Raw genomic sequence first — 14,016 nt, forward strand, 5'->3', positions numbered from 1 at the left:
CGAGCACACTACCCTGAGGTACACCAGATAGGATGGGGTAGAGTTTTGTATAGGCTTCACTATATTTTACCAGATATCTCCTTTCTGTAAGGTATGATTGAAGCAGTTTAAAGTAAGGGTAAGGTAAATTTTTCTTTAATTTGTACAGAAGTCCTGTATGCCACACCTTGTCAAAAGCTTGAGAGGCGTCTAAAAAGGCTGCAGTACAATATTGCTTGTTCTCGAGACTACTTCTTATTGTTGTGTATAGTCTGTGAACTTGTTCTATTGTACCATGTTGGTTACGAAAACCGAATTGATGGTCAGGTATGAGACACTTTTCGTCCAATATTGGTTTGATTTTTCGTAGTAGAAGTTTTTCGAAGACCTTAGAGATGACTGGGAGTAGACTAATCGGTCGGTATGAGTTGACATCTTTTGGATCTTTACCAGGTTTTTGAATGAGTATAATCTGTGCCACTTTCCATTGCAGAGGGAAGTAATGCAGACTAAGCATAGCATTGAAGATCATAGTGATTATTCTGTAACAGTCATTGGTTAGTTCCTGGAGGATCTTACCCGTTATGAGGTCAAATCCCGGAGCCTTATTGGGTTGTATCTCATTCTTTATTATCTGTTTTACTTCTTTAATATTAAACTTGGTGATAGGTAGATCCATTGATATGGAGCCTCAAGAAAAGAATTAAATGGTTCTTCTTGTTCTAATGGCACTACTCTGTTAAATGGACTAAATACTGTAGAAAGATGTTCAGCGAATGTCTCAGATTTTTCTGTGTCTGTTCTTGCCCATTTACCTTTGACATTTTTTAGAGGAGGTATGGCGTCTTGTGGACCTTTTACCTTTCTCGTCGCCTTCCATAGAGAATAATTGGTGTCTTTGGACGGAGTCAAATTTTCTAAGTAAGTTTGGATCCCCCTGTTTTTCTCTTCTTTTAATAGATTTTTAAGTCTTCTGGTAATTCTGTTTAAATTTTGTTTGTCAATAGGAGCGTGTGTGTTTTGCCACTTTTTCCTAAGTTTTCTTTTCTCATCGATCAGGTTTTTTGCACTTTGCGAACAGTTTATGCTTTCCTTCCATGTTGTTTGTTCGGGAGTAGAAATCCAACCTGCCTTTTGTATGGAGGTAGTAAGTTGTTGTACCGCATTTTCAATTTGTAATTCTGTTTTAAGTGGCAAGTTCGTTGGTATTTGTTCTGCTAGTGCGCTTCGGAATATTTTCCAATTTGTTTGATTATTGGTTAGGACTGGAGGCTTATTTCTGAGTATGATTTTGGAGTCTAGGTCAATTAGAATGGGAGAATGATCTGAAGAGAGGTCCCAGCATGATTCTATTGCTAAACAGTTAAGAGAGATACCTTTAATCACACAGAAGTCTAAGAGATCTGGTGTTTTATTTGGATCTGTAGGCCAATATGTTGGTTCTCCCGTAGATATGTGTTGTAGGTTGTTTCCTGTTATTGACTTCAGCAGTTGTCTACCCCTTGTTGTAATTACCCTAGAGCCCCAGTGATGATGTTTACAGTTATAGTCTCCTCCTGCTATGAATTTGTGTCCAAGAGAACTGAAATAGGCGCTAAAGTTGTTTTCGTTGATTGGTTGACCAGGAGGACAGTAGACCGCAGATAAGGTAAGATTGCCTAGCCAGTCTTCGATGACAATGCTAGTTGATTGCAGGTACTTTTCACTGAGCTTATTTAACTCATGGTGTTTTATATTAGATTTGATAATAATAGCTGTGCCACCGTGTGCCTTGTCATTTGGATGTTTTGTGTAGTGGAAAATGTATTTTGGAATTTTGATATAGTTTTTGTCTGTTAGATGAGCTTCTGATACAAGCATAACATCAATTTTCTTCTCGTCGAGGAAAATTTTTATTTCTTGGATGTGGTTCGTTAGGCCATTTGAGTTCCAGACGGCCATGTATTTTTATCACATGTTCTTTTGCTGTGCTAATTTTGTTAAATTGCAAACTATACCTAGTTTCAATTAATTATTTTATACAACGTTAACTCTGAATGTCCAGTTTCGTAAGTTTTTTCATTTTTTTAACATCATTGACTGCTACATGTCTTTGTAAGGTAACACACTTTTGTTGTAACTTCTCTATGGATGTTTGGTTTCATATTGTTCTTTTTAGATGAACTGATGATGCTTTCTGAGCAGAAAGCGAAACGTCTTCGATAAATAGATGAAGTAGCCACCTTCTTTGTCTTTTATTTCTCCACTTTGACCGAAAAACCCACCACTCTTCGAGTGTACCTTAGTTTATATATATATATATATATATATATATATATATATATATATATATATATATATATATATATATATATATATATATATATATTGTATATCGATACATTTATTCAATGCATCATATAATACGATATATGCATGTATAATTTTTTTGTCATCCCTAATGAAGAAGAGATTTTAATTTGTTTCTGACTTATCAATAGAAGAACTGTCGATTATTCTCTCTTTATTTTTTTCCCTCCCTCTTTCTCTCTCTCTCTCTCTCTCTCTCTCTCTCTATCTCTCTCTCTGAAATTTAACCTAAGTGAATATTTTGTGCATAGCGTTAATGCTCAGCTAAATTAAACTTTATTATTTATTTTATAATCTTTTAAATCTACTAGATCCAGGCCTTTTTATCACTGTCAAATACAAACTTCTACGCTAACATTATATCCTTTTAAGATCTACCGCCTTAAGTTTGAAATGAAACTCCAAAACGAGAGTTTGAAATGCAGTTGACACCACTCACATTCAAGATTACTTCAAGAATATCGCAGGAATATTCTTAGTATTAATTATATCGCTACAACAGTGATAACTTACCGCCTCCGTATGAATGGGATGAACGGCGAACAACATCGCTGCTACGAAACTTGATAGTTCTGGAAGAAACATCGAGCACATTCTGGAAAGTAAGAAACTGTGTTAGCACTGATTTAAAGTTTAATTAAAGTTTTAGTTAAGGATATATGGCAATAAACATTAAAAAACCGAATAGCACGGTATAGATAATTTTTTTAAATTAATGTGTACGTAACTAAACTCAAATAAACAGCACAGTAGTTTATGTAAGTTTAGATTTTATTACAATATCTAAAAAAGTGGTCTATAAAATTGATAGGTAAACTATTATCCCGGATGGAAAGCAATTTGGTAAAGAGCTGTTCTTGTTAAGTGAGGTTATATCCGCCATCTCCGGTGCAAATTTTGTATACATAAGAGGGCAACGGTATTTTTTCTATTAACAAAAAAGGATATATTTAAACTAATTTAAAATTGTCCAGGGGGGCCGTTAGGCCTAGTTAGAAAGTAATATGTTACAATTTAATTTAATTTCAATTTTATTTAAAAGTAAATATACAATTTAGCAATTCTCAATATTAATAATTCTTAGTAAATTATTTGTTTATTTAAATTCTTGTTTTGTAACTCCCCTAAATGTACTAACATTTAGAGACCCTGCATACTATCAATTTTTAATCGAACAAATATTTAGTTGTTTGTCAAACGATACTGTATCAAGTAGAGCAGCGGTGCTCAAAGAGTCGATCGCGATCGACCGGTCGATCACCAAAGTTTTTAAATTCGATCGCGATTCACGGAGAAAATACGTGGACTGTCCTGACTCACCACACGTGCATGATCGAAATAATTATGATGCTGATGCTATCTCTTCACCCGAAAGTTGCGATAATGCCAATTCGGCGTCTCTGCATTCACAGATAAATTATGAAATGGGAGTGTGCTGTATTAGCATTGTATTGCTGTTAGTCGAGCATTAATTATTCATTACTAAGTTATTACTAGTAAAACATTTTAGTAATATATTATTTACATTAATATTTGAAACTCGATATGAGTGCCGCGAAAAAGAGCAAAACATATCATTTTAATAATGCATGGGAAGAAGAATTCCTGTTTACTATGGTGAAAGATAAGTGCCTTTGACGTTCTTCCGTTGCTCTGCCCAAACGCGGAAATTTAGAACGGCATTATAAAAATTTGCATAAAAACTATGAAAATGATTTTCCGCAGAACAGTTTGTTTAGAAAACGGAAAGTGCAAGACTTGGACAGTAGTTTGAAGACGGAACAACCAATGTTCACTAGGCCTGTTAAACAATCAGTAGCTGCAACAATTGCGTCGTTCAAAATTTCTTATATATTGGCACAACATAAAAACCATTTGAAGGTGGAGAGGTAGTGAAGGAAGCATTCATTGAGGCTACGAATGTATTATTTGAGGACTTCAAAAATAAAACAGATATTATGTCTGCCATCAAAGAAGTCCAGTTATCACGTACAACGGTTACAAGACGTATCGAAATCATGAGCAAAGATTTGGAAAGCCAAGTTAAAAGTGATATTATGAAGTGTATGTACTTTTCCTTGCAATTTGACGAGTCAACCGATATGACTGATACCACCCTGTTGTGTATTTTCATTCGGATGGTATTTTCTGACATGTTGGCTAAAGAACTGTTAACAATGCTCTCTCTGAAAGAAAAAACTCGCGGAGAAGGTATATACAACGTTTTTATAAATTTTGTGAAACAATACGAGCTACTGATTTACAAACTCGTGTGTATTACAACAGATGGTGCACCAACCATGACTACCGTTAACAATGGATTTGTTGCATTATGTCGAGCTAACGATGACTTTCCATCGTTTTTTCATTGGCCTCGCGCATACACTTAACTAAACATTTATTTGACTATGAAATACTATGAAACTTATGAAATACATCATAACAGTTCTTTAATCCTCTTCGTATTGCCACGGGATAGTCCCTTTTGGTGAAACACAATAAGACAAGTACTGACGGACATTTAAACCCCCGATAACATTTGTTCCTCTCCATAAAGAAAATAAATTCATGTAGTTGGCTGTATAGCATAAATCACAAAAAAAAACACCAGACGACGAGAAATGGGAACGGCAATTTACGGTTTTACAAAACACATTACTTTACTTTCACACTCAACACATATAAATAAAGCCGTAATTTTGGTATCATCATCTCATCACGCAGCCACTGAGGATACAGACACTAAAAAATCACACATAATAGTGGATTATAATTCAACAAAGGGTGGTGTCGATTCAATCGACGAAAAATGTTCCAAATTTACAAGCAGTCGTCGAACTCGCCGTTGGCATATGGCTATATTTTTCAGAATGTTTGATATAAGTACAGTAAATGCTAATATTCTCTACGAGTCTTTTAAAGATAATACTCATTTAGAAAGGCCCAATTTTATTGAAAAACTGACATTTCAACTTATCCAATCTCAGCTAAACAGAAGACTAGAAAGTTCCTCTTTACCTAGAAAACTAAAGTTGAGCATATGCGAGATACTGGGTATAGATGAACCTTAACGGCGTCCAGAAGTAAAAGTAGAAAAATTAGAAAAAGTAAAGGAATGTTCTTACTGTCACTATAAAAAGAAAAGAAGAACAGCTTATGTATGCTTTCATTGTCAAAAATCAATTTGCTTGGAATGTGCGAAAAAGATTTGTTTGGAGTGCGCTACACTCTACCAACTTTAGTGTCTTGTCAGTTTTTTTTGTGTTAACATTTTTTAAAAATCTTATTATTTTAATGTTTCTTACTTTGCTTAACCGGATTATAAATTTTTATCAAGATTCTTTAATTTGTTTAATTTTTATCACAATTTTTTCCAGGCGTAAAAATGTACACAAAAAATCGATCCATTCTTGTTAAAATGTTGTTTATTTTAATAAATAGAGATAAACTATATTAATTACTGTGTTTTTTAGATAACTAATACTTTCAGTAAGTCATCGCAATATGTTTTTGCATTAAAATAAAATAAAAAAATAAAAAAAAATATCGACTAAAATGTTAAACCCGTCTGTCAGGCGGTTAGTTAGTGTTTACGCCATTGATTTAAGATGTTAGTACTTAAGGGTTAAATGCCGAAATTTATCCCTGAGAGTCCAAAACTTCTTTAGGAAATTTATTAATGTGTAGACACTTCAATATTTTAACCTTGGTACATGCAAGAATTAACATCATTCATATTTGCTATTCACCATATTCATATATGTAATTGTTTGTCATCGCATCGTGAGAGAACTGCCCCATAATATCTCCAATAAAACTACCTAACGAAATTACCGGAATTATAATGGTCAATAAACATCCTAAATTGAGCAATCTAATTATAACGGTCTACATCAGGTCAAAGGCATTGTTACAATGACGTTAATAGGGTAATCAAGATATGGAAATGCATATTAGCCAAAATATTGTCATGCCAATACACCAGTTTATACATAGCACACAAAGTACTAATTAAAAAAATAGTATATACAAAAGTTAACACAACTATCTATAAATTTGACATATCTATCGCAATTCAATTATTTATAATTATAGAAAAGCGGTGTTGAGTAAAGCATTTTTAAATTATTTTATCGGCCGTAGTTCAGGTTTGAGATTAATAATTGAGATAAATTAGTTCTGTTTTGAAACTAATTTGGGCTATTTTGTGGTCACTGAATTGAAATTTCTAATCGAAATTTTTTTGAATGCACTAATTTTTTGCGGTTTAATATTTTATGTATATGCAAAAAAATAACACTAATAAATAGTTTATAGTGATCATTTTCATAAAGTATGTTATAGATTGCTGTAGATAACGTTATAGGAGACATTAACTGTTTACAGTGTCATGTCTAATGCAAGTTTCATTGGCGGTATTGTTTTTCAAAAAAATACGTTCGTTAAATAGAGTTAGACGTTCGTTTTATTTGTGAAAACTGCTTTGTAGAATTAAGGCATGTACTTGTGCAAAATTGGTTAAAAATAATTAGGAGAGGTAGCTATATGTTATACTGAAAATAGCTAAATTAGGTTTATAAAAAAGTTTACGAAGTTAAGTACGATCTCGATATGAGATAGATCTACTTCAGGCATGCAACTCTGCCCACGCGAGCCATGGCTATCCCCCAACCCGTGCCGGGGGAAGTCATGTCCCCAACCCAAGATCCCTACCAAAAAACAAATAAATCCTCTCACATATCCATTCCCATGAAGTAAACCTTACACGAAAGAAAAAAAAATCATTGGGGAAGGTAACGGAAAACCACCAAAATTAACTTTTCCTAGTATAACCAGAATGGATCAAGTCAATATAGAAACGGCCCTTAGTCCCGGGCACCCCTTAAGTGGGAAGAGGGTGCTAAGAATCCCCGGTTGCCACAAATATTTAGATTTAAGCATGATAAGAATAACGTAATTAAAGAAATGCGAAGACTCAACATTGACCTACTTGAATGCAGTGAAGTTAGATGGCCCAATTTAGGCCAGTGCGAAATAGAAAACCACACAATATACTACTGTGGATATACTAAAACAAGAAACAAAAACGGAGCGGCTATAATAGTAAATAAAGAAATTAACAAATGTGTACTGAGTTTTATAGAAATATCAGATAGAGTTGCAGTACTCAAAATAAATGCTAAACCAGTTAACGTGAACATTATTCAAGCTTATGCTCCAACTTCGGAAAAGCCCAGAGCAGGAAACGGAAATATTCTATGAACCATTCAAAGAATCCCTAAAACATACCCAAAAACAAGAAGTGAATATCCTGCTAGGAGATTTCAACGCCAAAGTTGGCAAAGGAGGTGTTGGCAATACTCTGGGACACTTTGGACTAGGAACGCGAAGTGATAGAGGAGACCGCCTTGTTCAGTTCTTCTAGGACACGGATAGTGCAATAATGAACACCTTTTTCCAATTACCACCTCGAAGACTCTACACCTGGAAATCTCCAGCTAACTGTCCAAAAAAAAATGATTAGAAACCAGATTGACTACATCATCATCAATAAACGATTTCAGAATTCCGTAAAATCCGCAAAATCATATCCGGGAGCAGATGTTCCATCAGACCATAATCTTTTACTAGGACGTTTCAAACTCCACATGAAAAAAGTCCATAAAATAAAAGCACAAAAACGTCTGGACATCCAGAAGTTGAAAGATAAAACCACAAGAGAAGAAGCCGAAGAGGAGATTAACAACAAAATAAACAGCATGGTAATCTCAGAGATATTAATCAAAAAACATAAGTGTGGATGATATGTGGAATAAAATCAAAAATATTTGTAATTCAGTGAGCGTTAATAAACTTAAACCAAAAAATAATATAAATAAACAGCCATAGATGAGACAAGAAATATTAGAGCTAATGGAAGAACGAAGAAAACACAGAAATAAGAATCGGAAAAGGTATAAAGAAATAAATAAAATCATTAAGAAAAAGATTAAAGAAACAAAATAATCATGGCTACAAGATCAATGCATAGAAATAGAATACCTAGAACAGAAGCATGACACTTTTAACCTACATAAAAAGATAAAAAACTTAACGGGAGGAAACGGATCACGAAGTCATAACTTAATAATAGACGAGCACAACAATCTGTTCTACGAAAATGAGAGAATTCTTGAGAGATGGAGGCAATACATGGAAGAAATATTCAAGGAAGAGCAAGAGACAGAAGTCAGTGTTTCTGGATGTTCGGGACCAGATATAACGCTAAGTGAAGTAAGATATGCAATAAAAAGACTAAAACAAAGCACCTGGATCTGATAACATATAAGCTGAAATATTGAAACTATTTGGAAACAACCAACTCAAACTCCTAATGAGTCTACTGAACAAAATCTATGAAACTGCAGAATTTCCTACAGATTGGCTAGTTTCCACCTTCATCCCCTCCCCAAAAAGGCAAATGCCACCAGATGCTCTGATTACAGAATTATAAGCTTAATGATTCATGCATTCAAAATCCTTCTTTCTGTTATTCACTCTCGCATATATAGAAAACTTGAAGAAAACATTAGCAGTATTCAGTTTGGGTTTAAAAGCGGACTGGGAACGCGAGGGGCCCTATTTTCCATACAAGTATTGATACAAAGAGCTCAAGACGTAAATTGCGAAGTCTACGCATGATTTATAGACTTTGAAAAAGTATTTGACAAGGTACAACATCAAAAATTATTTGAGATACTAAAAGAATCTAGTTGATGACAAAGATTTACGCCTAATTAAAAATTTATACTTACAGCAAAGGGCAACTGCACGAGTAGACAACGACACCTCACAAGAATTCACGATAAAACGGGGTACGTCAGGGATGCATTTTATCACCGACGTTGTTCAATACTTACTCGGAAATGCTGTTCAGGGAAGCTATTGATGGTTTAAGAGAAGGTATAAAAATCAATGGTGAAATCATAAACAATTTAAGATATGCGGACGATACGGTTTGCAGATCCTCCGCTGATAATGCGGAGGATCTACAAACATTAATAGACCGTGTAGTGGAAGCCTGTGACAGATACGGCATTAAATTAAACTGTAAGAAGACCAAAATTATTGTAGTAAGTAAAAACGACGTAGTACCGCACCAATTCACAGCTAATAATGAACCCTTGAAAATAATCGACAAAATCACATACCTTGGATGCAGCCTAAATAAGGAATGGGACCAGTCACAGGAAATAAGATGTCGTATAGAAAAGGCGAGAGCTGTCTTCAATCGCCTCAGGAAGATTTTATTTTATATGCACCTGAACATTAATATAAGAACACGAGTCTTGAGATGCTATGTATTTTGTACCCTTTTATATGGAGTGGAAGACTGGACCTTGACGGAGGCAACATTCAAACGATTAGAAGCCTTCGAAATGTGGTGCTATCGCCGCATGCTCAGAATTTCTTATATCCATCATGTTACAAACAACACCGTGATCCAACGTATAAATAAAGATTTGGAAATTATGAGTATCGTGAAAATCAGAAAGATGACATACTTAGGGCATGTAATGAGCAATGAGAAGTATCAACTGATTCAATTAATTTTACAAGGCAAGATAGAAAGCAAAAGATCTCAAGGGCGCAGAAGGACATCGTGGTTAAAAAACATCAGAGAGTGGGCAGGAATGACTACCATACATCTATTTATAGCAGCTGTCAACAAAGTTGTATGGACCAACGTGATTGCCAACATCCACAGAGGATAGGCACCAAAAGAAGAAGACACTCGCAGTATTCATATAAGTAGGTTTCACACGCGCTGGTTATTTCCCGTACGAGTTTTAATTGTCTTTAGCTGATTAGCAGTTTATTCGTGATATTTTATACTGTAAAAAAAGTTTCTTGATGAGTAGTCGCTCACAAAGGAAGGTAGAAAAAGCATCTGTTTGTTACGGCAACCAAATTCAGAGAGCTAGAGAGCACGAAAAATACAACTGTTGTCTGCGGGAACCATAATCAGAGATATAATAAACAACGTCTGTTGTCTTCGGGAGCCAACATCAGGGAGAGATGGAGAGAGTATTTTCGTTTGCATTGTCCAAGAATGTCTGTCCTTATGTAGTGATAAAAATAGGTATTAAGAATTAATACTAAGGGTTGGTTTACGTAATGATTTGAAATTAGGATTTGATATAGCCGCAAATAAAGTGTTGTTTTTCGCATGTGAATAATTGAACAGGCTTAGTCAACTAGATTTAGTTATTTGAATAGTCCAGATTTATTTTGTTATGTATGTCGTTGCTACACTAGTCAAAGGCGAAATTACACTGTTTTTTAAGCATACTTTTTTAAAACGTTACTGGATAGTCAAGAAAAAATTAAATCCTTACGTTGTGTACGACAATTGTAAGAAAATGCTTCGTGATTTTACTAAAGGAAACCGGAAGTGTTTGTCATTTGGAGTTCCCATGGTCTGGCGAAAACCCACCGAAGATGTAAATTCCAGACATTTTTGCATGGTCAACACAAAGGAATATTCTGTCTGCTTTCCAACCGATTCCTCACTCTGACTAAACTTAAGTTCCAGTATTTCAAGGTTTTAACTCATCAGGTGATATAAATTACAGAGAGTATTTTAACAAGTGAAGACTTCTCATCGTCGAGTGAAACTCAGAAGTTTAATTCCAGCTGAACTAAATGATCTTTTTCGTGAGTTGACATTCTTCAAAAAATTCGCTGAGTTTTATGCCTCCAGATTACAAAAAAAGTGGTATAGTAGGCGGTACTGTAGACTAACGCGAAGTTTCGTATTATGCTTTCGGTATTTTTAAAATTTAAATAATACCTTAAAATTGAATAAAGTAATTTACCTAGGAGCACTCCTTAACATTAAAAATAATACTACCGCAGACAAAAACAGCAGATTTTGCACGGTCAACAAATGCTATTTTGGGCTCAATCTCCTTCTTAAATCCTCAATTCTATCGAGAAATACAAAAGTAAAACTACAAAACAATACTACGCTCAGTCCTCACATATGGTTCAGAGACCTGGACTCTAATAAAAAGGAATGAAACCACGTTACGATATTTCAAAGGAAAAGTACTAAGGCGAGTATATGGAGTAGGGAATGACAATGGGGTGTGAAGAAGACGATACAACTTCGAACTTTATAGAATATGCCAGGAACCAGACATCGAAAAACATATTAAGATAGAATGTCTGAGGTGGATAGGGCATGTAATGCGGATGGAACAAAATGACCCAGCTAGAAAAACGCTTCTTGATAGACCCATTGTTTGGAGAAGAATAAGACCCAGAACAAGGTTCCTTGATAACATCGATGAAGACATGAGAAATATGCGAAAACGTGCTTGGCAGACGACGGCGATGGATAGGGACGACTGGAGAGAAATTATTGAGGAGGCTAGGACCCACGCAGGTTTGTAAAATGATGATCAAGTAATTTTGTTATTTGTCTATTATTATATTTTATAGATTTTAATAAAATTGAAAAATTTACACGTTGTTTAACCGATTCTCCTCGTCGCGTAAATGGACTCTTCCAACTGTTTACTGTTACTGCTGTTACTACTGTTACTTCCAACAGCTATTTCGTGACTTTACTTCCGTGACGCCGTTTCGTGACGCTCGTATCAGAATTTGGCTATTTTGCAAGATTCCGTGACGCCGTTTCGTGACGCTCGTATCAGCATTTGGCTATTTTGCAAGACAGTATTTTGCAAGACAAAGTTATAAAAAAGACAGTATAAAAGTTTCTGTTCAAAAATCTACTTGACTGGCCTAACCGAATTTCTTCTTTCATGAAAAGACATAAACGCTTTTGATCTGTGTTTCCAGAAAGTCGGCAATTTGTTTACAGTCAGGGTGTTTCAGGTATTTTGCAGCATTTAGTTGTCACATCGCACTGAAGAACGGCGATTGGTTTTGGATGGCAGTAATCTGAATTATAATATGCTATTGTATAATGGCAATATATTCTCATCAATTCCAATAGGTCATTCAATGAACATACGAGAGGAGTATAATTGCATAAAAACAGTAATTGAATTATTACAATATCATGAGCACATGTGCTAATTTGAAAATGATTAACCACTCTATTGCCAAATAGAGTAGTTAATCTATTGGTCAATATGGCATAAAAACAGAAAAAAAACTGTATTCCAATTGTATTGTATTGTATTGTTTAAACTGGCCAAAACATTCAAACTTTTCGACAAGTTAAAATTGAAATTATGTATAAGTAAATTCCTAGAAAATTTTAAGTGTAACTGGCTGTTTGATTAAATAACTGATGTGATGTTGAATCCTTTCTTTACTACAAAAAGTTGATGAATAAAATTAAATAGTGACAATAAAAACTTAATGTGCTGATAAGGCTAAGTGGTTCCGAGATTGTGATTATAGTCCAGGAAGTTTTCTATATTTGTTCTATATTTTAATAAATAAAATGGATACATGCGCATGAGTGTAATAACCAATTTGACTTAAATCAAGTTTTTCCTTGTGATGGATGCAGAACTGTGCTTTGTATGGAATGTGGTAATCTAACAAGATCTGTGAACAGTGTGAAATGGGATTTCAGAAGGTACCAGCTATGTTAAAAGAAGGGAGTGAGCTTAAGGAAAGTATAAATAAAATTCTACATAAGGAAAATGTCGCATCTGTTGCACCAGATATTGAGGATATTAATTCCGAAATGCTGGAGAGGCAAAATAGGACTTCCAATATAATTATATTTAATGTTAATGAATCTGTTAAAAATAATCAATCGGAACGTAATGCAGAGGACAAACAAGCGGTACTAAATATTTTGACTGATTTTAATATTAACAAAAATAATATTAAACTATTTAGATTGGGAAAACTTGCTAACAGAACGAGACCCATTAAAGTAGTATTAAATACAGCTGAAGATGCTAAAACTGTTGTCAAAAATAAAAGATTAATTAAAGTGCTGGATGTCAGAATTTTCCTGGATCAAACAAAAGCCCAGCAAGAGTATTTCAAGAAAATAAAATTAAAATTAGATGATATGGTTAAGAAAAGTGATACTTAATTCTAAAACAATCGAATTCGTTAATAATAAGCCTACAATACAAAAAAAAATAATTTTATCTCAAAAAAACTAGTAAGTAGCCCTAGTATATTATTTAATATTAATTATTTATATTTAAATGCACAGAGCTTGTTAAACAAAATGGATCAAATCAAGTCTGCTGTTTTATTGTCCTAAAATAATAGTGGTTAGCGAAGCTCGAGTTGAAGTGAAATTGAAGATCCTGAAATTGCTTTGTGTGGGTACTATATGTTCGCTAAGGTAAGGTGATACGCTGCAATTCATCCAAACTAAACGATCTACAGGGGGTGTTGTACTATATTACAGGATAACCTTAAGTGTACTGCTGCTAAAACTTTTGTTAAAGAAGACAATTTTTGGTGTAAATTTATTAAAGTAGATATTGGTTCTTACAAGACTGTTTTGGGTGGCATGTATCACCTCACTCACCTTCTAGTTCGGATGCAGTATTTTTAGATAACTTAGAGCATATTTTTGATGTATTCTTTAAAAGTAATTTCAATTTTATTTTACTTGGTGATTTTAATTTGGATTTTTTTACTTCTACACCCAGACAATTAAAGCAATGTTTTTACAATGTGGCATTAAGCAGTTAG

The 14,016-nt window shown here is 34.2% G+C and overlaps 1 protein-coding gene across 1 annotated transcript in view; it reads right to left on the reverse strand.

Annotated features, from left to right (window-relative positions):
• LOC140439834 (protein O-mannosyl-transferase Tmtc3-like) overlaps nt 1-14,016 on the reverse strand; it is a 636,225-nt gene that overhangs the window by 387,638 nt on the left and 234,571 nt on the right. Inside the window, exon 3 of the mRNA XM_072529987.1 lies at nt 2,842-2,923. Within this exon, the coding sequence (XP_072386088.1) occupies nt 2,842-2,923 (82 nt within the window). The remainder of the gene's footprint in view (nt 1-2,841; nt 2,924-14,016) is intronic.

This window comes from Diabrotica undecimpunctata, chromosome 4 (genome assembly GCF_040954645.1).
Source record: "Diabrotica undecimpunctata isolate CICGRU chromosome 4, icDiaUnde3, whole genome shotgun sequence".
NCBI classification, from domain to species: Eukaryota; Metazoa; Arthropoda; class Insecta; order Coleoptera; family Chrysomelidae; genus Diabrotica; species Diabrotica undecimpunctata.